The following is a 26,166-nucleotide window of genomic DNA, read 5'->3' as shown; positions in this document are numbered from 1 at the left end:
TATAGGAGTGTGAATATAGCACCTGTCTCCATCTCTTTAAAGCAGCTATGTCTTTTCCCAGGATGACATGACTGCTCTCTGCAACTGCCATGCAATCCCAGGGAAAAGGTTGGCTGCTTTAGACAATCCAAATTTAACTTCAAATTGCCACATAGTCCTATTAAGTATACTTTTAAAAACTTTCTTACGTTTCCAAGCCTCAGTCTGCTCTTTATCCAATCAAATATCTCTTTAATATTATATTAGTTACTGCTAAACAAAATTAATTTTTGGTCAGTAGGTAGCTAGGTATTTCTCAAATAGAGAATTGTAAGAACTAAGAATAGAATAGGAGAGGAGGCTGGATCAGACAGGATCTGGCCTAAGCAAGGGTCTTCTTTTTCTTAACAAAGAACCATCCTTCAGCAGCTTGTGAGCTTCTTCTGGGCACATACTAGCTACTGTTAAACATGATAAGCCTAATATAGATGGTTCTGTTGCTTGTACGTGAATAGGAAAATGTTTTAGTTTCCTGGCTGGGGCACCGTTACATATCTAATCCTTTACAACTTGTGCCTGATGTAAGAGCTGGTTCTCACTTTCATAGGAAGACTACTAGCAATTTCTAAAACAATCAACAGATGCAAGCTGGCCTACCTTCTCAAAAAAGACAGGCCACCTCCCCTTTATATCAAAAAAGTGCAAGAAAGACTCTGCCTCAACTGGCTTATATCTATATTATCATCCTGAAAGTAAAGTACTTGCCAAAATTCTTGAGTTGTTACTTTAACCTTTTTTCCTAATAAAACTTGCTTATCTGAGATCAGAGAGACTTGTCCCTCGGACTGATCATTTCCAGTCCTGGTTACAACTGATAACCTGATAACTACAATGACTAGATTCACACTAAGCTACGGTTTATTTTAACCATGAGTTGCTGAATAAGACACAATGACTATTCATACAAGATGTAAGTCATAAAGCATGGTAAACAAATCACAGTGGTTAAATTCACAGACCAAGCTAAGCCTAAACTAAACTATTGTGCCTTAGAAAATATACTGTAGCTTAAGTTTCTAGAAGGCACCCAACAGCCAGACAATAAATTATTTGATGCAACCGTTCTAGCAGGGGACAGGCATGTAGAGAGCATTGCATGCTATGCTGTTGGCTGGCAAACCACGACAGCTGTGCAAGATGTTTATTTACATTGAACCTCCTTGAACTTCCATAGTGGATAAGGTTGTAGCAAAAACTTTCCTCACAAGGCAACACGAGCTGTAACCTGAGCTGTGCCAGGAGGCTATCAGGGGGGTTACATGAGGTATGCATTGCTATTTAGACCAATCAGCCTTCTGCTATGTGAATTACTGTTTTAGTGTACTTGCTTAGCTGGGGGAAAATAAAAGAGAGCTTACGGCTTGAATCGGGGCTCTCATCCCGAGGAAGTTGTGTCTGTGCATTCTTCCTACATTCTTCATGAGAGACCACAAGCTCTCATCCTGAGAAAACTTGCAGCCTGTGTATCCTTCATGAGAGACCACCACACAGGCAACATGGTCTTCTTTCTTAGATTTCATCTCCCAGTCCTCAAAATATTTTTAAATAATTAAAAATAATTAAATTACATTAAAATTTAAAATCTTATATTAAGACATTTCTGTAGCTTAGTTCCCAGCTCCAGAAGATAAGAAATAGATCCTTCTTGTGAACATGCTCAAATCCTGCTTAATAAACTAAACAAGCCAGTCAGTCTGCTCCCTGGGTCTCCAACTTTAGCCATGCAGAATAAAAAGCAATTTCCTCCTTATTCCTTTCTCTCAGACTTGTTACCAGATGTTTGTCAATGGGCATGTTATACATGCTTCACAATCCAATAAAACACTATTCTCCAAATGACCTCTGCATGTGGTATGTGTCAGTGTAGACTAGTAAATGTTCACCGTTTATTTTCATTCATGCGTATCAATCAGTTTTCTCTTTTTAGCTCTCCATACATTAATAAACACCAGCTTATTATTTAGATTGGAGGTTGAAAATGTGTATTTTCTAACATTCCCATGAGAGTTTGCTCTTTCTACCAGCTTAATCGCTCAGAATAGCTATCTGTAATTATTTAGCTGCACCTAAAGCAATGTGAGTGGAGAAAACAGGCTGCCTACTGGAAGCAGGGAAATTATATCCAGATTCCTTCTTCACTTCCAGGTGTTGTAACTGTCTCTCTTGCAGTCATAACTACCCCCCCCCCTGCCCCCAGAATCAGAGGAAAGAAAGGGAATGGCAGCCAGCCCTTTGGCTCTTTAAATCCTGTACCCACTTAACCTATCTCAAAAGGAGTCTGTGATACAAGAGGAAGAGTTAGAGTTCTTTCCTGGCTTTTTGTGGGATAAAGTTAAGCACTATTATCTACATATCATTAAGCCTACCCGTTTTGAATCTCCAACAAAGTCTCAGAGTCACCGTGTGTTTCTCCATCTGAAACACACAGCCTCTGCCTTAAAATACTCATGTTTCCAACAGGCAAAAATTGACTACCACCATCTTATTCTCCTAATGTCAGTCTACCTAAAGATTCCTATGCATTTCAAAGATTTGCCAGAACCATTAAAGTGTCTGTTCAAATGTTAAACTAGCTAGATGGAATCTATGGTATATGAACTAGGATAAGGTTATTTTTATTGGGGTGAGACTAAGAAACTCTCTTATTCAGACACAGGACAAGAGAAATGGGGAGAAACTGTCATCTATGTCTTACAAGGGCTCAGTTCCAAGGAAACCATCAGGAGAGGCAGTTGATTGCTTGCTTTGGCATGCTTCATGTTTTGTTTTATGAGTAGTCTCTGTTAAGTAGGCCTGTTGCTTAGCAGTTTCATTACAAAATTTACATAGTAAAGTAAGAGACCAATTCTATGTAAGAAATTTCACTGACTGATTGAAGACTGCTTACATGGACAGGGATTTGTATGATTGGCCTTTAAAAAAAATCTCAACAGTTTCATCCTGCTGACATGTGATCAGAATCAAATCATAGGCAAAACCTCACAAAATCCTTCTCTAAAGAAATCTGAGACAAATAATTGAATTGAGGTGAGAGTTCTGTGGTTGTTAAGCTACGTGGCAGCTATTAGTACACCACCACATCTTCCGAGTATTTCACATCTTGGCACTGCAACGTCTCATTATGCTTTGGTGTGTCATGAAGATATGCCAGGCATAGAACGATGCCAGAGATGGAGAGTTCTGATCAAACTGGTGTTACCCTAATAAGATGACACATATACAGATGTGAAGAACTGTCTCTTTCTGCCCCATTTCCACTTTATACAGCCTTGCAGAGCATATCTTTTGCAAATGCCAGGTGTCCAAACAAACTGCTTACACTCCCACAGTAAATAACTCATTGTAAATGTAAATGCAGCATTGTGTAGCAACACTTGTCAGCCCTTTCCCCGGCATGGCTTTCGATAAGTCCTGGGAGAATGGTAGAGGGATGCTTTAACTGCATGATTGGCAGTCCACCCAGCCAAGGGGAAAGCAACAGTATCTCCTGCAGTTTGCAGCTAAAACCTCCTCTGTGGGCCAGCAAAGGAGGCAGCATTGGTGTGGATACAGAATCAGGCTTGTTAATGTTGTATGGCTTGTCTCCCATTAATTACTCAGCCACAGAACACAAGATACTATTATTCTCTAATTCTGTCTGTTAATCTGAGGATTAAATCATGTCATAGCATTTGGATCCCTCTGCTCAGCATCACATGGCAAGGTGTAAGATGGGCTACTTTCTTATTCTGAGCAACTGTCATTTGACCACTTGCTGCCTGCCTGCGTCATTCATTCATTCATTCATTTAAAATGTTTATGCACCTCTTATCATGGAAGGCACCTTCACACATTGCATCATGTTTGAAAAATGCATTTAAATCCAGGAATATATAATACAGCATACAACAATGAAATACATAAAATAACATTGCAACGGCTATGAGTAGTTCAACTGCACCTTATAACCTTTCAAATGTCAGGAGGAATGAAAAAGATTTTCAGCCTAAGCCTAAATTGTAGCAAGGCCTTATTTACACTTACTTTCAAGGGAAATGCCATTCCAATGAATCAGTGCCACAACATAAATCCCCCCTCTTAAATCCAGCCCAGAGCCCATTCATAAAATGTAAAGGACCATCTCCTAATTGAGACCACCCTAGTGCCCTTTTAGGCTGTGAGCACCCAGTTACTCATCGATATACTCTCTCATACAGCCCAAACCTCTAGCAGACCCAGGGCACACGGCCAGAAATGTCTGAGCCATGAAAAGCATCAGCTGTATCAGCATGCCTATGACAAGGCTATGCTGCTTCTATACACCATAGCCATCTTCATATAGGCACACACCCTGTGGAGGCTGGAGGCTCTAAGAATTAGCTTTTCACATATGAATCACCTTGTCAAGCATTCTTCAATTTGCTGCATTCATGTATCCTGCCAGAACAGTACTTGGAAGTCCTTTGGATATTCCCCTCCCCCTTAAATTGCAACCTAACTAGGTGTCTTTACCAGAAACAACAACTAAAGTCAGATGTCATTGTTATGACAGCTGCATGGTGACTGCAGCACAGGTATACAGATAGAGGGAGGGAAAACTAACACAATTGCATTCATCTGGTGATAATGATACAGGCAAGAGAAGCTTTTTCTCTGGGTTAATTTAGAGAAACATTTAAGCTTGTTAAATGAAAGCACTAATATGAACATAGCAATCAATCCAAAATTCGACATCACCATTCAAGCCAGCATTGACACCACGCATTCTGCCCACTCCCTGTTTCCATAAGCAACAGTGGGAGTTTAATCTTACTGTGAAATCAGTTTTGCTATCATGTTTGTAACCCCTTTGTTCAGTCGGAAATGTGTGCCAGGAGCAACTAGTTCCCTTTCCATAGTAGCATCCAGTGGTGTCCTCTGGCATATTTTAGCATATCACAGCTCACATAGCACCATTCTGATAAGTGTTGCACCCAAAATGACAAATGTGAGAAAGTCAACAGCAAACCCTTAGCTAACAAGAGATGCCATAACCACAGAGGAGAAATTGATGATAAAAAGGAAGAAAATACCAGGAGGCCCAAGAAGAGCGCACACATTTCTGAACAAGACTTCCTAGCAGGCTGCCTAGTTTGTAAAGCAGCTCATTTTGGAAAATGGGCAAGAAATGGGACTCTGCATTCCAGATGCTTCACTGGCTATTATTCCCTAGGGATTTGCTTACCTGCGGAAAGACATCTTTGCCGGATGAATGGATTTCTCCACTCTCAGGCTCAACAGCTTGTGATGGACTCTGCTGGGTTTCTGCAACAGAAGTCTCCATGTTAGCAGCAGCAGCCCAACCCCTTCCTAGACTCTATAAGCCCCCTCCAGCCCCCCCAGCACATTCCACACCAGCTGATAAAACTTATCCCATTTGCTTTACAGTGTCTTCACAGTTTCTAAACATTTTTTAGACTTGTCACAAATGTTAGCAGACAATGTGCAACAACATAGCCGAACTAGAAGTTTAAAGACATAGTGCAGCTGTGCACAGATAAAACTAGTGCCACTCTATGGCTAAATGAGAAACAGGGATCAGTAGGGCACGCAAACTGTACACCATTAGGTGCAAGCCGGTGAACAGCATTATGCAAGAATAAAGCCCTTCAGCTCAGCACTATATAGATGGTATTTTCCTTGTACCGAACAATACCACCCCTCAGTTATTGCTAACAATAAAAACCTTATGTAGGGAACCTCACAATTAAGCCTAAACCTGTTTCACATATGCAACTGAAAAGAAACTTGCTTTAAGAAAATAATGTCAAAATCAGATTGGGTTTGGAAGAAAACAGTTTAACCTTGAACCATTTCTTGTTCACTGAATAAGTTGTTCATTCAGAATTGAGAGGAACAAATATTTCATTCAGTCTCTGAAAGACAGGATCAAGAGATCTTGTCCCATTATAACTAACTAAGAAAAAAAAGATCACTATAAACACTTACAGAAATGGTACTTATTCACACCAAAGCAGCTCAGCAAGTAGTACTTATTTCATCCTCAGTCTGTGTCATGTTCACCGTTCCAATGTTACCGTTACATCGTAACGTTTCGCATGTCATTTGGCTGATGCGTGTTTCGTCTGGGAGGGGAGGAGGATTCCATCTCGTGGGATTGTTATATGTTAGCAGCCGGATTGGAATGTGTTTGGGTTATCTCGTGTGTTCAAGGTTCCTTTCCCAGGACATCAGCAGAAATGGTTACCAGCACCTGGGGGGGGGGGGGAGTTTGCAACGGCAGGGCGAGGGGAGGGATTACGTTTGAGCCGAGGGTTTTTAGTTTGTATTTGGCGCCCTTTTGCTCATTCTCAGCTTTCTCTGTATTTGCATACTATTCTTTAATAAATCAGATATCATTAAGTTCCTGCTTGTGAGTCTGAGTCTATTGGGATAGGCAATCCTTACAGTCTGGTGCCAAGCAAACAATAGAAAAAGGAAGATAATGGGGCAAGAAGCAGCGGGCAATATACCATGGAAGCAAAAGGCTTGTGGGGGGACAGCACCACAAAGTCCCATGATAGTAATAAAGCAGCCTAAGTCAAAAGGCGTAAAGAGATTATCACCTTTCTTGCAGTAAACAACCCAAAGTTTGCAATAGAATAAAATTCTCCTGCCTGTTTCATGGTGCCCACCTACCAGTTGAGAACTCATGGTTTACAATTACAACAAACAATATAGGCTTGCCTGAAAGGAAAGGATGTAACCTTCCTGGCTCAAAACTGCAAATAAACTGTAGCAGAGGTCATACCAGGGCACACAGTGATTTCCTCCTCGGCATGATCCTCCGTGGCAATGTCTGGGCTCTTCTTATTGTCCAAGGGAGTCAAGGCAGAAATGCTGCCAAAATACAAACACATGATAAATCAAAGTCACAAAGCATTTGGTGAAAGGCAAATGGAATCCTGTGAGCTCTGCTTATTCAGGGAGAGTTGCAGGGGAGAAGGAAAAAAAAGGCTTGAAAAAAGCCTGCAAACAATTTGCTTCCTCCCAGCCAGGTTCTAAAAGCAACAACAACAACAAATCACTATATTGTGCAAAAGTAAGGCTATTTACTGAGACCTGTAAATGCTTCTTTGATGCCTTCTAGTCCTGGTCACACGCATATGCCAGGTAGCAAAACAGCCATATGCTTAGCAGAATGGAGTGATCTGTTTGACAATGAACTCTTCATTATGCCATATTTTACTGATCACTTTTCTGTATCATCACTATACTCAGAAAGCATGAATCTGACACAATTCAAAGCTTCTGTATCACAAAGTCCTGTCAACATGAAGAGAGCATTTTTCTCCTGTGCTGCATTTAACTTTGCCTGATTCCTCTCGTTTCCACTTTCCAGCAAAGCCATGTCATCTACAAACCACCATTTCTCCATGTCATAAGACAAATAGGATAAGCTGCTATGACATACCATCCTCTCATACATCCCGAGAGTTCTATGTGGTTCCCTTGTTGGATCGATCAGATATGCAAGTGTATACCTGAAAAACAGGAATCCCAGTACTGACTAAAGAAGAGTCACTAAACTCAGCCACAAGCCTTAGGCAGACAGAAACAGCCACCGCTGATTTATGATAAATAAGAAAATTCTGATGGGAAATCGTAAGTGACTTCTCTCACTCTTTCACTAAATAAAACTATTTCAAACCATTTGTTATGAATCCAAGCTGAGTGCAGATTACTCTGTGTAAACCATCAAGATTTACTTCAAAAGGCCTCTCACTAAACCATTTGCTATGACATTTATAAAATGGGCTAATCAATTTGAAGTCATCACACATTGCTTGTTACATCAACTATCTCCTGGCAACAAAACATATAATCATTTATTAAAATCTCGATCTAACGTACTGTGCATAAGCTAGGAAACAACAAAGCCGAGTAGCCCGCAGAAACCAGCAGAGGGAAATGTCTTGGCAGAAGCTATTTCCAAAATTACTCCAGAAGCTGAAGAATCAAATAGCATTTGAAACCCACTGACTTGGGTGCCATGCATTGTCCAGCACAGGGCTCTGCTGGCAAAGGGCCAGCTGCCAGATGGCAGCACTTAATGTGCACACAGCTGAGAATAGTGTAGCTACTGTTAGCTTAATGCAGATGCACTTTCTGATGAAATTAGATGTCACAGCACGGAATGGTCAGTCTTGATCCTTGCAGCTGATGAGGGCAGCCACCGCCTGCATTATGAAGTTCCCAGGGCTTTAGATTGGCAAGCAAACTCTACTGCATCAAGCCTGCTTGTGGCTTGAAAAATGTGCAGGATACTAATCCTATTACCCAAACTCTGATATGAAAATGGAACAAGCTTTTGGGATGGATGCTTTGCATTATGCCCACTTGAAGTTTAGATAAATGCTATCCCAAAGTTAGGAGGACTACACCAATTAAATGCTAGCTAATGAATACTTCAAACGCAATGTCACAATGAAGAAATGAGAACTTTTTCTTCCTCCTTTGCTCTCCTCTACCCAGTCCCTCCTGACAGCACTGACGATAAAGAAACTGACCCCCACTCAAATCTCTCACCCCAAAAAGCTTTACTATAAAAGAGAAACCAACAAATTCCTCATGTAACTCTGTATATATTTACTCCTTCCTCACTGCAGGGTGGGAAGAGTTTTCACATCAGTTAGTCTGCTCCCTCATTCAGCATTCAGCCAAAACGTTGTTAGATCAATGAAAAGAGGTTATCAGGCAGAGAAAAAACAGTGGCCTCATGCCAAGACCATTTAATTATAAGACCTGGGAAAACTAACCTAAGAATTAAGTGACTTTTTGCAGCAAGACTTGCAGTTGGGCACAAATACTAGAACTTTCCTGGGAAATTATTTCATGAAATTTCCCCTGACCTGTGCTATCTCCTTGAATGGCCCTCATTTTCTGATCTCTGCTGAAAACTATTCTAGCCTACACATTTCACTCTTGTTTTGAGAAGCTTCAAAGAAGCTGACCTCCAAGGATGTATCCTAGAAATGGTCATCTTGTTATTCCTGCTAAAAAAAGGTAGCAGTGACTCAAATGTAAAAAGTAAGCAGCAGCTCCCAATCTTTCTATTTCATTTTCTGAAACAGTTCGAAGCTCCCTAATTGCATGTGCCTCTTGCTCCCACTTGAATTGGACTTCCAAGAACGTTATTTGCTCTCTCAAGGAAACAAATATTGTCACTATTAGGATGGATTTTCTTGGATTCCTCACACACACACACACACACACACACAGAGGTAGTCCTCGACTTATGACCACAATTGGGACCGGAATTTCCATCGCTAAGCAATGTGGTCATAAAGCGAGATGTCACATGACCACATTGCTTAGTGATGTCAATCCTGGCAATTCCCATTGCTGTTGTTAAGTGAACTCCATGGGTCCTTAGGTAAGGACCCACCCCGATCCAAGCCACTCCCAACTTGGTCCCTCCCAGCCCCGAGCCTTGGTAAGGTAAGGGACTGCTTCCTCTTTAATTCCCCCCAGCCGCCTATCTCCCCCCCATCTCTGCCCTTTTGGCTGCGCTGCACCCTGCCTTGCAGAGCAGCAAGCAGCTGCAAGAAGCCCCTGAGCCACAGAGCAGTGCAAAGCTGCAGCCACCCCAGGAAGCCTCAACTGCCCCAGCCACGCAGCACCAAGCTGCAGCACCTGGGAAGCACCAGCAAGCCGCAGCACCCAGGAAGCCCCAGCAAGTGTGGTGCCAAGCCACAGTGCCTGGGAAGCCCAAGCAGTCCCAGCCCCTACCCAGATGCAGTCACCCTCACCCTCGCCACCCTGCACTCTGAGGCCCCTGCCGCCCTGTGCTCCACTGCCCCAGCTGACCTTCACTGTCTTCTTGCTTCCGCTGCTGATGAGGCGTGCCCGGCCTGGCCCTTCACAAGGCAGCTGCTGGCCACGTGAGGCCTTCTCCCCAGTTCTCGCAAGGAAACCACCGGTGGAACCTCGGGAAGGAGGCCTCGTGAGGCTAGCAGCTGCCTTGCAAAGGGCCAGGCTGGGCATGCTTGGTCAGGAGCAGGAAGACTACAACCGTCGGCTGGGTGGGCAGGGGCCACAGAATGCAGGGGGCCAAAAGGGCATAGGTGGGGGGAGATGGGGGGGAGGGGAAGTGCCCCTGCAGTCGTAAGCGCAGGCGGGCTGCCAAGCACCCAAATTTTGATCATGTGACCACAAGGATGCTGCAACGGCTGTAACTTCAGGAATCATCCCATTCTTCAGCGCTGCTGTAACTTCAAACAGTCACTGAACGAATGGTTGTAAGTCGAGGACTACCCATACACACACACACACACACACACACACACACACACACACACACACAATACTGCCATGCCTATGCAGACTCTGTGAATTTACTGCTGCTGTTATTCTTGAAAGCCTATTGCTTTGAGGAGCTACAGTATGTCAAATTAAATCATCACTTTTTTGGCCAGGAACTGTACTTGTGAAAAATCTTTGTTGCAATGAATACTTCTTGCTCTATATTTTAAAGAATGGGGCACATTTGTGATGGCTATTCTCTTCTGCTGGACCATACATGCAGTAAGAATGATAATGAATATACGATTTTCAGACAATAGGACAAGAATTGCCTTCAACATCTGACCACCAAACAAAAATGAAGTCCTGTTCACAATTGCCACACCTTTAACCTAATACAGTCATAGTATGTGATCTGCAATAGTTACGGGTTCAAGACAGAATTTCTGGACTACAGTATCCTAGGAAGCCATGAACACAGGTAATGCCTAAAAGGCTTGTATCTTCCAGAATCAACAATAATGAAATGTATCTCCTTACCTTTGTGTAATCTGTACAGGCTCCCTTTCTTCAAGCATATCTTCTGCAAACAGCACTTGAGAAGCCTAAGGAGAAACAACATGATTATTATTATTTGACTGTATATTATATTATTGACTATATTACTGCATATCTAAAGAGATCCAAAGATCATCTGATCTCAAAATCATAAAAGCTAGGGCAGATTTAGAAAGGAAAAGCCCTAATAAAAGCTAGAAAAAACTAGATAGCCATCGTAACTAATTTCCCAAGTCAAGCAGGATCAGCATAACAACCAGTAACACAAAACAAGAACTGCAGCAAACAAGGCATGTTCCCTTGGACAAGTTGAGACACACTGAATAATGGTAATAGAGTTTGGCCTCATATAAACTCAAAAGTTGAATTCAGAAGCAAGAGTGTTGCAAAAGCTAAATCCGAGAAAGAAGCAATCTGGAGAACCAATGCATCTCAGATGCTGGATGCATCACTGCACTGTCCAAAACAGAAATACAATCTTGCAAAAAGTTTTGAGAGTAAATATACCCTGAAAATGAAGTCTGCATCAGAATTAACCAGTTGGACATAAAGTTGACAAATGAATTATCATTTCATATCTACAGAAGTTAGTGAGAAATTAAATAATGTACTAACTGTACATTTTGGTAAGCAAATATATTTTACTATACAAATTTCAAACGAAATGGCTTTCTGGATTTAAGAATTCTTCTAGGGCCAGGTGCTTTGTTTTCAAGCCAATTGAAGGCTGATGTTTACCTATCCATGTTCTCCTACATACGTGGCTTTTTGGTGTAAAAGCATGAGGAAACAATCTGAGAGTGGAAAGCTGGACTCTCTAGCCCAGTATTTCTCAACCTTAGCCATTTTAAGATGTGTGGACTTCAACTTCAAAAGCACTGCTGGCTGGGGTATTCTGGGAGTTGAAGTCTACACATCTTAAAAAGGCTAAGGTTGAGAAACACTGCTCTAGCCTAACACGTGTCACATTTCTCAAATCCGGCAGACCTTTAACCTTATTCTGCTAAATTTATGGTTCTGTTTTTCCTTTCTCTTTTCCCAATCTCTCTTACCCCCCTCCCCGTTTATCACTTTCCCCTCTCTCTTCTTCCTACACCCTATATTTTTCTTCAGCCTAAGCAAAAATACCATGAGTTATCCATTTTAGGTGAGGAACGTGGCACTAACTACAAGTGAAGACTAATGTTATTACACATATCTCCCTTCCTACTATGTTTCAAGAGCAGAGTCAACACTATGGAAAGAACTTGCAAACATTGCTAAAAGGAGAAGGCAAAAAGCCTTAGGACCATGAGTAGACCCAACAAATATACTTCTCCAATGTGTATGTGCCTTTGAGTAAGCTTTTCGACTCCTGGTGACTGCCTGGACTAGTCCCTGCAGTTTTCTGGGCAAGCTTTTTCAGAAGTGGTTTGCCCTTACCTCCTTCCTAAGGCTGAGAGTGAGTGATTGGCCCAAGGTCACCCAGCTGGCTTCGGGCCTAAGGCAGGACTAGAATTCATGGTCTCCCAGTTTCTAGCCCAGTGCCTTAACCACTACACCAAATTGGCTTTTCCAGTACTCTCTGCAAAGAACTTTCTCTTATAGTCTTAATAACTAGATGTCTTTATAAAATACAAATCAAATGACCATCCCCAAATTTATACTTCTCTCAGTTCCAGTGTTGATAATTAAGCCCTTTGTTCAAAATTCAAAAAGTGTTAATGCATGTTCAAATCTGTCCCAGAAAAGAAATTAAGGAACAGACTTGCTGCCTTAGCAAAAAACAAACACAATATTAATTATTCTTAATATTAAATTAGCACACAGATAGATTTGAGGCATTTTGTGCCCATACCAAAGAATCCCCTCTCTCTGACATAATTATCCTCAATCATTCCCCCAAGCAACTGTCCATAAAAAGGAGCAGAGATGGGGGAATTAGCATAGTTGGAGTATTCACAATAGTTTCATGGCAATGTTGCTTTCAGCAGAAGTCCATATCTGTTGCAACATCTTGTTTCACTCTAAGTCTGGACAACAAATAAGAAAAATGTTCACCTATGTCAACAGAAGTATATGCTTCTTCCTGAAGAACATATGGAGCTTGAAAAAGTCACTCAAGCACTTTAACCATTTTAACAGCAGTTCATGTAATCACAGTGAGCAAAGAATCACTAGGGAAGACCTGAAGAAACTGTAGCTGTTGCCTTCATTGACCATTTTGCAAGTGAGCAAATGCAAAGAGCATAGCTAAACAGGCTTGCAAGTAACTCGAACCACCAGAAAAAGCACCTTACAGATTTGACAACTACAACTTATTCAGCTATATTGTAGTAGCAACATGTGGCTCAACCAAACAGCTGGCTGATAGTCTCTGCCTGGTCTGAACAGCTAAGGAGACACGTTGGCACAGTAAACACATTAGCACTTCCACTACTGTCAACACAAAGGGCACTGAAACTGTGACGAAGTATACTGGTAGGTAATTACGACAAAGAAAAATATGGTGCTCAAATGAAGCTTAAAACATGGAAAGTAGCCTTTGAATTATCTGCCCACTGCCTCCATGTTCTATTACATGTGGAAGAAAGGAAAGGAGTGTTAAAAATTACCTGTCGCAAAGCATATTGTCAGACTTGTCTGCCACCCCACCTTCGCTTCTCTGCTCTACTATCATTTTTGTGTCTATTTACAAGTTAAGACTTAAGCTTTTTGCATTTTAATTATATTTTCAAGTTTCCCCAATTATGCCATTTGTTTCTTGTGGTCCTAAAGCAGTTTTATATGTCAAGACCATTACTCCACATTTTTGCTAGAAGACTGCTTAAGAACTCGAGCAGTGCGAGAAGCTGAAGAATTCAGAGTGACGGAGGTTTCTTAGGTTTTCCTCTGCATTTCACTTGCCAAAATATGTTCCAAGTTAAACATGGTCCGAAGTTCCAGTAAGAGAAGCAAGCAGACAGAGAAGCTTTGACCTTAAAGCATTCAGGTCATTGCCCACTTATCATAAGTGAGCAAAGAAATAGGGCACAAATGCAACAGTTTCTCTTTGCAGGTCACCTTTAAGGTTGTTTAAATATAGCCACTTTGGATCCAAGTCTGGGAGACCTAAAGCACGAACTGAACTGCTCTTCCACTTCTAATAGAAAATGCAGACATGACAGTTTTTCCTCAGAGCGTTCAATATTACAAGACAGAATATAAATATCACAAAACAAGTTAAGTATCTTTCCATCACCGAGGTAAACAATCAAATACACTTGAAAATAGTAACAACAAGGTTCAGCTACAGTCAGAGAGAAGATAAAGTTATACAGTGATCTAGCGGCGAAGTCATTATGAAAAATGAGGGTTGAAAAAGGCTGACACAAACTTAAAATACAACAGCAATAAATACTTCATCTGACTAGCAATGTGTTTAAGACACAGTAGTGACAGAAACCTGCCTCTTGCCCCTGAAGAGAGAAAAACACTGACACCTAGTGGCCACTTAACAGATATTTAAATGAGACTTTCAACAACCGAAGCCAAGGATTAAGCTTGGTACGGATCTTGCTGCATAAACCTGAACAACTTGAGAGATTATGAAGGTTTCTTGGATATGTCTCATTCTTTGCCCTGCACCAAAGATGAATACATATGTCTCATTCGTTGTCCTGCGTGATGAATAAAAAGGAAACAATGCACTGCTCAAAAATGTAAACCAGAAACATAAAGGAAGCCTGAAAGAGTGATAGGTTTGGGAAATGTAGTAACTCCAAAAGACAAAGCAACAAAACAAATTCAACCAGATAAATTAAAATTTCAGCTCAGATTAGCAAAAGTTCACAGCTGCAAACCAACTGGGTCCCACAGCAATTGTCTGAATCTAATGCCATACAGATTTCACGTCTTGTGGATTTTAACATATGCAACTTAATTTAGTCATTATTTTAGCAAAACTAACACCCACAGCTAAATAGTCTACACATCGGGCTGCTGGACCTCACAAGGATTTCCCAGCAAGGAAAAAAGAAAGCAGCATGAACACCAAACTGCTATGCCATATGCTTAAAAAAAAAACAACCACCCAGAGCACTGTCTGTTACACAGTGCTATGCATTTGTGAACATAATTTTATTTACACTAAATCAATATATGATTAAGAGCAGATTTTCGGAGGACCCTAATGGCTTCGGAACCCTTGAAGCATCATTAGATAACATTCAGTACAGAAGTGGGCAATCCACAGCCCGCAAACAATTCTTTGTGTCCCCTGGGACTACCTCTAACCTAACCTCAACTGCTGAAAATCAGTGACATAGTTTTCTGTCATTTTGATCTATGAACATGCACAAAGCAAAATGCTTAGCCACTCTCCTCTTTTTTTGTTCATTCATAATTCTCCAGGTATACAAAACAGGGCAAACTTACCTGAGCAGAGCTGCTTGCTGGTTCATCTCTACACCCAGAGTTTCTTCCCTCCGCTGAGTCCTGTGCTGGATGTTTGTGAGGCTCTCCATTGACTCGGGAAAGAAGCCAGGCAACATTCCCAGGTTCCTTTTTCTCATCCACGTCTTCTTCTTGATCATCCAAACCTTCTCTTTGTCTAGATGTTTCCTCATCTTTTGCAAGTTCACTTCGTCTCAGGGAACATGGATTAGGGACAACTGGTTCCCCAAACTGCTTCTTCTGCAGGAGCTGCCGCTGAGCCTGTTTCAGGCTTTTCTGGTAGACCTCAAGCTGGCACATGATGACTTGAGTATATTTGTTAGGATCTATTCCTTTGGGGCAGAATGGAACACCCCAATAATAGTGCACCACATCCGGTTCTTCATGTTGGCATTTCTCATCAGTCCAAGGAAGTGTGCAAATTGGCGGGGCACTTTCTGGTAGGCCAGTCCTTTCTATAAACTCAGCAGAAAGCAGCGTGCTTTTGCCATGCTCAGACTGATCTCCAAACCCAGAAGGACATCTGTCATGGTCAAAAGTACTCTGCTGCTGGGCTTCCTTCTGTGGGACTCCTGAGCAGTCAACATGGAGGTTTCCTTTTAAATAATTTTGGGAATGCTCCATTTCTTTGCTTGTTGGCATTAGAAGGCTGCACTTTCCCATAAAGAGTCTCCAGGGTGCCAGTGGATAAGCCCCCAGAGGTCTTTGGGGAAAAGTGGGACTTAAGGTAATAGGTAACTCCTCTTCCGCACTAGGTGATGTATCACTGGAGCTGCTCCCTGCTGGTGAGGAAGGGTCTGACCTGGCAAAAGCCTGGCTCTTCCCTGGAGACACAATTATGCTAGAGACTAGCGAGCTTTCAACTATGTCCCGGCTTAGCCTCGTCAGTACTACCAGGGGCCTCTTGGTGGCATCTGTCTGTCTGTTCTCCTCAGCATTGTAGCTTGGTGAGAGGGAGCTGCACTTGGAGCAAGGAGACTCAGAGCAAGGCAACAGAACTGCAAGGGGCTGAGAATCCTCTGGCCCAGCTGGGTGGCTTTGCACTGAAGACGCTGATGCCTGGGAGAGGGGAGGCACAGGAGCCATAGCAGAAGGCTCAGAAGGCTGGCAGCTCTGCAGGGAAGAACACACATAAAATGAAATGTATGTATGTACAGTATATGTGTATATAAGTATATATTCTCCTAATTATTAAATCAAATTGAATGCCATTCTGCACAGCAAAAAATATAAAAGGACACTTCCACATGAATCTGCTCAGTGATAGCTAAAGGTGAAATTAGGTTTTACCCACCAATAAGTCCATTAGCACAGTAAAGATTAACAAATTTATTTGTTATATCTACTCTCTTGTCAGATGCACTTACACCTTACCTAAGACTGGCTAGGATTCCAAGTGAAATTCAGACAAGACAGCATTGGAAAAAAGTCACTTTTGAAACCCAGAGGGCAAAAAATGTGAGAGGGGACCTCTCCTCCACTTACACTGAGGCTCTCAGCAATGGCTTTTCTCAGAAGTTCTTCCTCTTCCTCCTCTTGTGAATTCAACTGCCTCGCTTCCTGCTCACTCATTTTCAAAGCCAAGGCAAACTGCTCATCTTCTGACATCTCTGAGAAGAGCAAAATAAAATTATAATGCATGATGAAATCACAGACCCTTGATTCTTATACCTGAAGGAGCCTGAAGACTTTAAGCTTCAGAAGGGGAAAAACCTCACCCTAAGTTGTATAAGAACCATTAAATATGAATGTATTATGGTGTATACCTTCAAAATTGGAACAAGCAGCGCTAAACGTGAGGTAATGCATTCTGAAAAATATCAAATAATTGAGCCCAAGTCAGGCAATTACGTAAAATTCCCACAGCAATTGCAACTTTGAGAGCCAGTTTGGTCTAGTGGTTAAGGCAACAGGCTAGAAACCAGGAGACAGTGAGTTCTAGTCCCACCTTAGGCATGAAAGCCGGCTGGGTGACCTTGGGCCAGTCACTCTCTCTCAGCCCAACTCACCTCACAGGGTTGTTGTTGTAGGGAAAATAGGAGGAGGAAGGAGTATTAGGTATATTTCCCACCTTGAGTTATTTATAAAAATAATAAAGGCGGGATAGAAAATAAATTAAAAGAACTTTGACTCTTTAGATAAATTCATCACACTGAAATATTTTATCATATAATCATCCAGCAGAAGCTCTGTTTTGTACTTTTGCATCCAGTATAGGCATCAGAGAACAGGGGAAAGCAGTAGACTTTGAACACAAAAAGATATTTTAAAAATATTTAGACTATTGGCAAAGCAGGATACTTCCTTTCTACTGAAAAACTTTTAGCTAAAAAAAGCAACAATACTTTTCCCTTCTAAAATATAAAGTGGAAAAGTTTATGTGCCAACCTCTCCTGAATCTGGGAAGTGGGGAAGGAAGAGAGAAAAGAACAACTTGGACAATGCAAATATTATTCTATTCAGAAAAATATTCTGTTTAGAAAAACTGCAACAACCAAGTATTTTTTAGCATAATTGCATGGGAAACTAAGGCACTATTATCCACTTCCTAGCTCTAGGAAGATTTTCCAGGGCATATTAGAAAACGTAAGTTGCTTTGACAAAAACAAAAAACCAAGTTGCTTCAGAAAACATCTATTTATTGTTATTTCTGATCTACTACTTTCACTTGGCAAAAAATATTGACACTCAAAAAAACAGAATGAAAACTCCAACAATTCCACCCAACTTCTGAGGAACTGAAAAATGCTGTAGAACACTTTTCCATCAAACAATTATAGGCTGTTGTGTATTTCTCACACAACATTTCTAAATCCAACAAAAGCACCAAAATATCATATTCAGGAGTACAGAAGAAACAAGAACACAGGATCTTGTACAAACAAATCATCTTGCAGTAAGAGAAGGAAACATTCTAATGAAAACTCTCTGGGCACCAAAACAACATAATACAATTTGAGCATCCTGACATATCTTCACTTCATATAAGAAATAACTCCAGAGGAGAATAAGAGCTGACAGGTGGATTACTGAACTCCATTTCTCCCTCAGCTGCAAGAGAATGACAGCAAGCCTGTTTGGCTGCAAAAGAAAAACAAAGACAAATATTGACTTCTCAAAATCTGATAGGATGCGGTTTAATTCTGAACTGACTTTTCTTGCTGCCACATGGACTGAAATAGGTGTTGACAGGACAGTCCACAGACCACATAGGAGCAGTCTGCTGCCATCAGATCACTACTTAGAGTGCGAGCCAAATTTCAGAAACGAGAGGGAGAGAGAGAAGGATTGCCTGAAAAAGCAAGAGAATTAGTGACTCTTCCACTTCTGGATCTGCCCCTCCTATCACTCACTTCCATTCCATCCTCCCATCATTTCCAAAGAAATGCAATCTTTGACTGAAAAAAGGTTGCCCACTTCTGTCTGAGATGGGAACAGTGATGTTTTAAATTCGTTAGAAATTTAATTAAAGTAAGGGTGGAGGTACTGAAATTACAGTTCTCCAGTAAGCCACAACAGCTTCTCTACTGCTATGGCTTTACTACTGGAAGGCAGAAAGCTGTGATCTTCATTTCCGTTGCACAGGACTTGTGTATCCCAACTGTGACTATATTACACAGTTAAGCTTTTTGTTCAGCTGATTTGACAGTGGACCTGCTGTAGCTCAAGCAATGGCAGAATACCATAAAACAATACTCCCAAACTTAGCAACTATACCATAAATACCATAAAACAATACTCCCAAGTATATGGACATCAACTCCCAAAATTCTCATCAATGGCTATGTTGGCTGCCCTTGAAGTCCATACACCTGGAAATTACCATGATTAGGAAACAGTGATTTAAAATGACTGTGGTTATATCTCAACCTTCTCCCACACAGCCTGTGCTACAGGAAGGCTGAGAGCAGCAAACTCCTCAAGAGCTGGTCAAAGTGTTCCCAAACTGGGGGCTCTGGCAAATGTTGCAAGACTACCACCAGTGTCTACCAGAGGAGGCAGGCTTAGGGTGCCCTCGGCCCAAGCCAGTGTTTCAAGATAATGTGGCTTAAGTGTGCTGAATGTCTTGACTTCAACATAAACTGTGGATAATCGTGGAGCCACATAGCCTGGAAGCACTTCAGCCAGTGCTGGAGGAGAAGAGCAGCAGGAGCCTTCACCTGCAGGACAGGTCCAAAGTGATTTGAGCCTACCTGAATTGCTTCATTGGATTGCCTCTTCACTTCAAAGCAGATTATATCAACCTCCATAGCATGAATTGCTTTGCCAAAGTAAACCTAAGTTGCTTCACACAGATTTGCTATTAAAACATAGTTAAATAAGAGTATACCTATGCTTAGGGGACTTTTTTCATTTTACAGCACCGAACATGGAACACTAAAAACTATAATTTTGGCACAACAGAGAGACAAACATACCGCATTGATTCTACTATCCCAAATTCACACAAGTATTGAAAGAAGATAAAGCTTTGTCCCCCATGAAATATACAACTTGCAGAAGAATAAAAGAAGTAAACCGTCTCCCTAAGAGAAACAGGGTGTCTGTTCTGTGGAAGCCCTGCTGTGTACCTCTGACTGTCATGCATTATTCTGATCACTTCTAAACACTGTCTGCAATTTGCATATGCTTGATGTTGATTACATTGATCATAATTTATGATGATTGAAATTCTAAGTATTGTGTTAGCCTCTTTGTGGTGTGGGTAAACAGACATCTTAAGAACTTGAGACACAAAAATAGAAGCTGAGCTTTAAGAAGCAAACAATGTTGGGATGTTTGGGACAGGTAAGAATGGACCAACATTCCACAGCAGAAAATATTTTCCAAGCCTTTTTGCACAAGATAGATGTAGATACAAATGAACAGGCAAGTCTGACTATAACATTTGAGATGTTGTTTGGTAAAACCAGCATAGTTTCACTGTACCAATGCTTGGCTTTTGGTATATTCCTAAATCTACTGAGAAAAAACTTGAGCAGCATCAAATCCAGCCTCACATGAACAACAAATCAATCTCACCAAGAAAACACAGGGAATGGGGCAAAGAGAAAAGTTAGTAGCGTTTTTAAAGAACTGCAGCCTGAAAATGGTTCAAAGAAGTTTAGCTTTTTTAAGTTCATATCACAGCTTACTAAGAATTTATTTTTTCAGAAAATATGTTCTCTTACTGACAAGATTTGTTCCTCGCTAACACCATACCCTAAAATAGAGAAATGTTTGCCCTTTTACAGTCAGAATTGCCATGAAATTGATGCAGAGAGAGAGTCCTCTCCAAATTGAAAAAAAATAGATCCCCCCAACTAAATTTGAAAATTATCAAAAATGTTAATGAGTATTGATGCTTTTGAACTTTGGTGTTGGAGAAGTCACCTGAGAATGCTGTGGACAGCCAAGAAAACAAACCATTGAACAAATCAACCCAGAGGTCTCACTTGAGGTACAAATAACCAGGCTGAAATTATCCTATTTCAGACATGTTATGTGAAGCCCTAGCTCTTGGGAGAAAGCTTTAATGATGGGAAAGGTGGAAGGAAAGAGAAGAAGAGGACGACCAGCAGCAAAGTAGATGGACTCAGTTACAGCAGCAATGCATGCTCTGTTGGAAGACCTGAAGCACCAGGTTGCGGACAGATTGTCCTGGGGAAAATCTATCTATGCGGTCGCTAAGAGTCAATGACCACTTGATGGCACCTATCAGTAGGATTAGCTGCAGATGCTTGCCCTACTTCGACATGGAGCCCTGAACTCCAAGGAAGCAGGCTGAGAGTCCCTCTCCTGTGATGTCATGTGGAAGGGAGGCAGGAAGCTGGCCTTCTTGGTGGCAGTCCCTGCACTAATAAAGAGATTGGCCCATCCCAAGGTGAGGACAGCCCTTTCCTATTATCTTTTTGAAAAATACTCTTTTCCAATAGGCCTTCAAGGCAGAAGGTGCCATTTATTAGGAAGCAGCTAAAGTGTGGAGGAAGTATTTCAAAAACTTGGAGAACATTCTAGGTTTTTGCTGTTGTTGATTATGCTGTTTTTAATGTGACGTTGTGATGGGTTTTGCCTGATTTTATTGTGAGCTTCCTAGAACTCTATGAGGAGGCAGCATATAAATTAGTGCTATTAAAACAAACAAACAAATACTTCTCCATGTGTAGAGCTAAACCAGACCTGATATGCCATGTAATTAACAATAAAATGTGCAAGTCTTTTAAAAAAATAAATACAGTCAAGGAGGGATATGGACTGGGCCCATTGAGAGGTAATCCTTTGCACCCACCCAATTGCCCCCAGCTATTCTTTTCCCTAGGAGGAAAGCAGACACACACACACACACAGTGAGTGAGTGAGTGAGCGAGAGAGAAATTGTTAATTGCTTGAGTAAGATTAAACTAGATCCCTGAGGAAAAGGCCAAGCAATCCCCATCCTCTGCATGCAGCCTCTTCTCCAAGAGACCAATTTGTCATCAAACTCAAGCATCCCTTTAAAACACAGACAGCATTTTTATTTCAAAGAAATGAACCTTAATTTGCCTAAAAATAAACACTAAAAGGCTAATTATAGTTCTAATAAATAAAAGAGCAGACATGTAAATGGATGTGCCTAATTAATTATTGCTAATTGACTGCTCTAATATACTGGATGAGACCTGCATCCAAAGCAGCAAACAGAGTGGGAAATGCAAATACTTTTGCTTAGGCCAGCACTGTTAGAGGTGGCTGAGGCCACACTTTACAGAAGGCTGGACCAAGGATCTCATTAGAAGGAGCTGGATGTAGAGGGCACAGAGAAGAGCCTTGATGGAAGTGGGAAGATGCATTACCAAGGCAACAATCAGGCAACCAAGGCTTGAGCCCACTCCAAAAAACTAATTTGAGTAAACATCGCAGACAGGCCCCTCCCTAATTCACACAAAGATAAAGTGAGGGAGGAGGGAAGCACATTCAGACTTGCAAGAGTCTGTTAGTACAGCTGTTCTTTAAACTACTATAGCTGTAGTTTTAGACGGGTGTGCTGGAGCTGGCTTGCAGGAGCCGATTGTCAAATTTTCAGAAGTTTTGTGAGCTGGCTGAGAGCAGAGGAGAGCAGCGATTGCTAGCAGCACACCATTCAGCAGTTTGGTGGCTTGCAGTTTGGTGGCAGCAGTGGAGCCTGCTGAGCCAGTTGCGATACATTTATCAGCGCATCACTGCCCATAAGCATTTGTTCCGTAGTTTGGTCTGTCTTACTGGGCCGACTCCCCTTATAGTGGGCTCCAAACAAGTACAAGAGATCCAAAATTGCTAAGACTGTACATGTTGGAGATTTCATACTGAACTGAAATGAACCTGTCTCATAGGTATTCTGTGTAAACAAAGGATGTTGTTCCTTTCTGCTTTCATCTCTTGCAAAGGAATTTAGCAATTACCTTGGTATGAAAAATTCTTAAGTAAAGATCTGGAGAAGCGATTACATAATGCAGAGGTTGAAGCAAGCATAAGAAAGAAACTCAGAATAACCTTACCTTGATTTTGATAGTATAAGCAGGAACAGAGAAAAACTTGGACAGGTTCTCAAGATTCTGTTATTATGCTCTACTATAATCAAAGCAGCATTCTTGGGATCCCTGTGGTGTCTGGATCTTGACCTGGCCTACCTTGAATCGCTGAGATCTCTAGGCTTGAACCGCTGAGATCTCTAGCTTGGACTCCTGAACACAGTATATATCTTTTTTTTTCTGTCAAGAAAATCTGTGGAGAAGGCTTCTTACATATTAACCCGTATCTCTGCTTGGAGTACAATCACTGCTTTCAGTCTGTTCAGAAATGCATCCCATATTACTCTCAGATTAGGTGCTGAATTTGCAAACATTATTTTATTTATTGGGCTTATTCCAATCACTAACAACTCTGAGCGACATATATCCCAACATACATAAATCAGGTTAAAAACACAAACATACCAACATAAATAAACACTAGGAGCACCACTTAATGTACAAAAAGATAAAATCCAGTTCCAGAGGAAACATGTTAAAATATCCCACTCCTGGGCCCTGCTGAAATAGCCAGGTTCTGAGGGCCTTTTTAAAGCATAGGAATCTGTCAGCCCGCCCAGGTAAATCAGACAGGAAACATGACCAGATGAACTAATTCCACTTTATTGTAAGACTACATTGACAGAATCTTGCAGGTCTGAAAGTACAATTCTCCCACCATCTTTTTTTACAGCCTGATCAATTAGGGCAGATCCTTCCTAAGTTTCTTTCCCTGACTGTTAAGCAGTTGCAGGCTCCCCACTCTTTTATCTGATCATTCCCTAGACAGCATCTCTTCCCTTCTCCCTCAGGGTCATTCCCACATACCATTACAGAGTCACTCAGGGGTGCAGTAATGGGGACAGCCTGTTTCTGTGACCTCTGTAGATGAAAATCCCTGAGCATGAAGGGACCTGAAGGGAGTCTTTCTGCCAGATTGTATTGGATGGGCAGGTGCTATTGGGTATAGGTGCTCCTGAATTCATATTTTATGAATCAGAATAAAACTGCTAGGCTATCATGAGGAGACTAAACCACAATTTGCTGTGTGAATTATTCTATTTGCTTGTTACATTCTGAACGGCCCATCAGAAATAGCCCTTTCAAAAACTACAAGATCCTGAAATCATCCTACTATCAGTGATGGTGTAGCGAATCTTGGACATGACAACTTCTTAGGTCCCTTCCAACTGTATGATTCTATGACTTATTTCACAAGTACATTATGTAAGAAGCTATACCACCAGAGAATACCAAAGCTATAGGGCTAGGTGGAGGTAAAACAAAATACAGAAGGCAGCAGTTACTATTTCCATATTGAGCCAAGGAAACTATATGGATATATCTGTGAAGTCATTAGGAACTGGGTTCAAATCTGTAGCAGGGAACAGCTGGTCCTTTAAAGAACAAGCCAGCCTTATGTGTCCAGAGGTGACTTGCCCCCTGAGAGCCAGTAAAGAAGGGGCTTCTGGATGGAAAGAGTTTTTGATTTTTGGAGAGAATTGGCTGGAGTCCTAGATGAGGGAGTTATCTCAGGCAAGGTTGGGAACTCTGTTTTTGCCTGTAGTTAGAATTGTGTTAGGGGTCTTTTTTTTTCCTGTATTTTATCTCTTTTTAACTCCGTGTTGTGTCTGTGGAACCTTATCTTCTTCTGGCATCTTTAATAACATTGAATTTCGTATAAATCCTGGACTTAACCAGTTGCCTCCCAGCACCTTCATCAGCTTGGCTGAACTGCAGACTCCTACAGTTTTTGTTTGATTTCCCATTCTGTGGTTAGGCAGACCCAGAGTGGAGCAAGGATTTCCCCTTCAAATGAATCCTGGTTCCCCAGAGGCTGATTTATAAGGAAGGGGCAGTGGCAGCAAAGTGACCTAATTTTCCATTTGGCTGTTCATCCCCTGTCACTGGTTACCTCAGAATCGTAGCTCCTTATTACAAACTTGAAGGAGGCTTTAGACTGATTAATGAATAGATCTGGGTGTGCATTCTTCCCCTAATGGCAAGCTACAAACCATAAAATGGTATGAGTGAGAGGCTGCCTTTAGATAGGGCTTAGCCAGACTTCCTCAAACTGTTACACTCCAGATAGATTTCAACTCTCCTAAACCACAGTTACCAATAAGGGCAAATGCTGGCTGGTAATTGTGTGAATCAAAATGTAATGTGTTCGAAAGGCACTAAGTTGGTGATAGCTAGCTTAAATAGTATGTATGAAGGTGACAATAACAACCACTTTTCAATCATTCATTCATTACCTCTGGATTACCATACAGTGCAGCACTAGTAGCCTTTGAGAGCCAGTTTGGTATAGGGGTTAAGGCACTGGACTAGAAACTGGGAGACCATGAGTTCTAGTCCCGCCATAGGCACAAAGCCAACTGGGTGACCTTGGGCCAGTCACTCTCTCTCAGCCCTAGGAAGGAGGCAATGGCAAACCACTTCTGAAAAACCTTGCCAAGAAAACTGCAAGGACGTCCAGGCAGTCTCCAAGAATCAGACACGACTGAACGAATTAAAAAAAAATAGCGTTTATAACCCCTTTCATCTTCCTGATCTCAGATGCACAACAGTGGGATATCACTTCAGATATACTAGGGAGTAGGAGCAACATTATATCAGAACATAGCTGCAGCCTCACTTACACATATACATAAGCTGAACCATTAAGCATCTGATATAGATGCTTTGACATATGTAAAAACTGGATTTTTTAAAAAAATGTGCACTCGTCATTCTCCCGTATCCCCTTTTCCCCAGACATGTGACACCTACGTGCAATTTTCCTTTTTGCGGCAAACTTCACTCTGTCCAGCTGCTGCTTTGTTCTTTTCTTCTGCAGACCATTCTCCTCTTTGGACTCTTGCTGCAGAAGAAGAAATATGATAAATATATAAACTACAGGAGATTTGCTGCCCTTCCTCACCCCCTGCCTAACCTTTGTCCAAATCTCCAAGGCCAGGGAAAGAGAACAAGAACAGAAGAAAAAACTGGCATAAAAGCAGACTCAATTGGTGAGAAATGTGATTTTCAGATACGAATAAAAGAACACCCTGTAGCTATTAAAAGAGCCGCATGATGAGTATAATGAGCAATAAGAGATGCAGACAAACATGCAAACACATGTCAGAGAAGACAATATACTTCACGTCAGTCACTGCCAAGCCGAGTACCCACAGTATGGGATTTTAATGAGAAGTTGTTTTGCTGGAAAATTCAAAAATTGCTGGGAATAGAGAAGTTGTATTAGCTTATGCAGCTAGCATGCGTAGCTGGATACTTCCTTAATACAGCTGGAAAAGTCTCAGCCACAAAGATGCTTCCTCAAAGAAAAAGACGGTTGTTTAAAAGATTAGGAGATTAGGAGGAAAAAGATTAGGAGGAAAAA

General features: G+C 41.4%; 1 protein-coding gene across 3 annotated transcripts in view; it reads right to left on the bottom strand.

The window, feature by feature from the left end:
• Positions 1–26,166, bottom strand: part of UIMC1 (ubiquitin interaction motif containing 1) — a 75,287-nt gene that overhangs the window by 18,024 nt on the left and 31,097 nt on the right. For all 3 annotated transcript variants that reach the window (XM_063292104.1, XM_063292102.1, XM_063292103.1), the window contains exons 3-8: positions 25,554–25,644; positions 16,759–16,883; positions 15,256–16,386; positions 10,843–10,907; positions 6,809–6,897; positions 5,243–5,322 (exon numbers count right to left, since the gene is read on the bottom strand). In XM_063292104.1, coding sequence (XP_063148174.1) covers positions 5,243–5,322; positions 6,809–6,897; positions 10,843–10,907; positions 15,256–16,386; positions 16,759–16,883; positions 25,554–25,644 — 1,581 coding nt within the window. The remainder of the gene's footprint in view (positions 1–5,242; positions 5,323–6,808; positions 6,898–10,842; positions 10,908–15,255; positions 16,387–16,758; positions 16,884–25,553; positions 25,645–26,166) is intronic.

Source organism: Candoia aspera, chromosome 2 (genome assembly GCF_035149785.1).
Source record: "Candoia aspera isolate rCanAsp1 chromosome 2, rCanAsp1.hap2, whole genome shotgun sequence".
NCBI lineage: Eukaryota > Metazoa > Chordata > Lepidosauria > Squamata > Boidae > Candoia > Candoia aspera.
The sequence above is the reverse complement of the archived record's forward strand: the minus strand, read 5'-3'. Positions and strand labels throughout refer to the sequence as shown.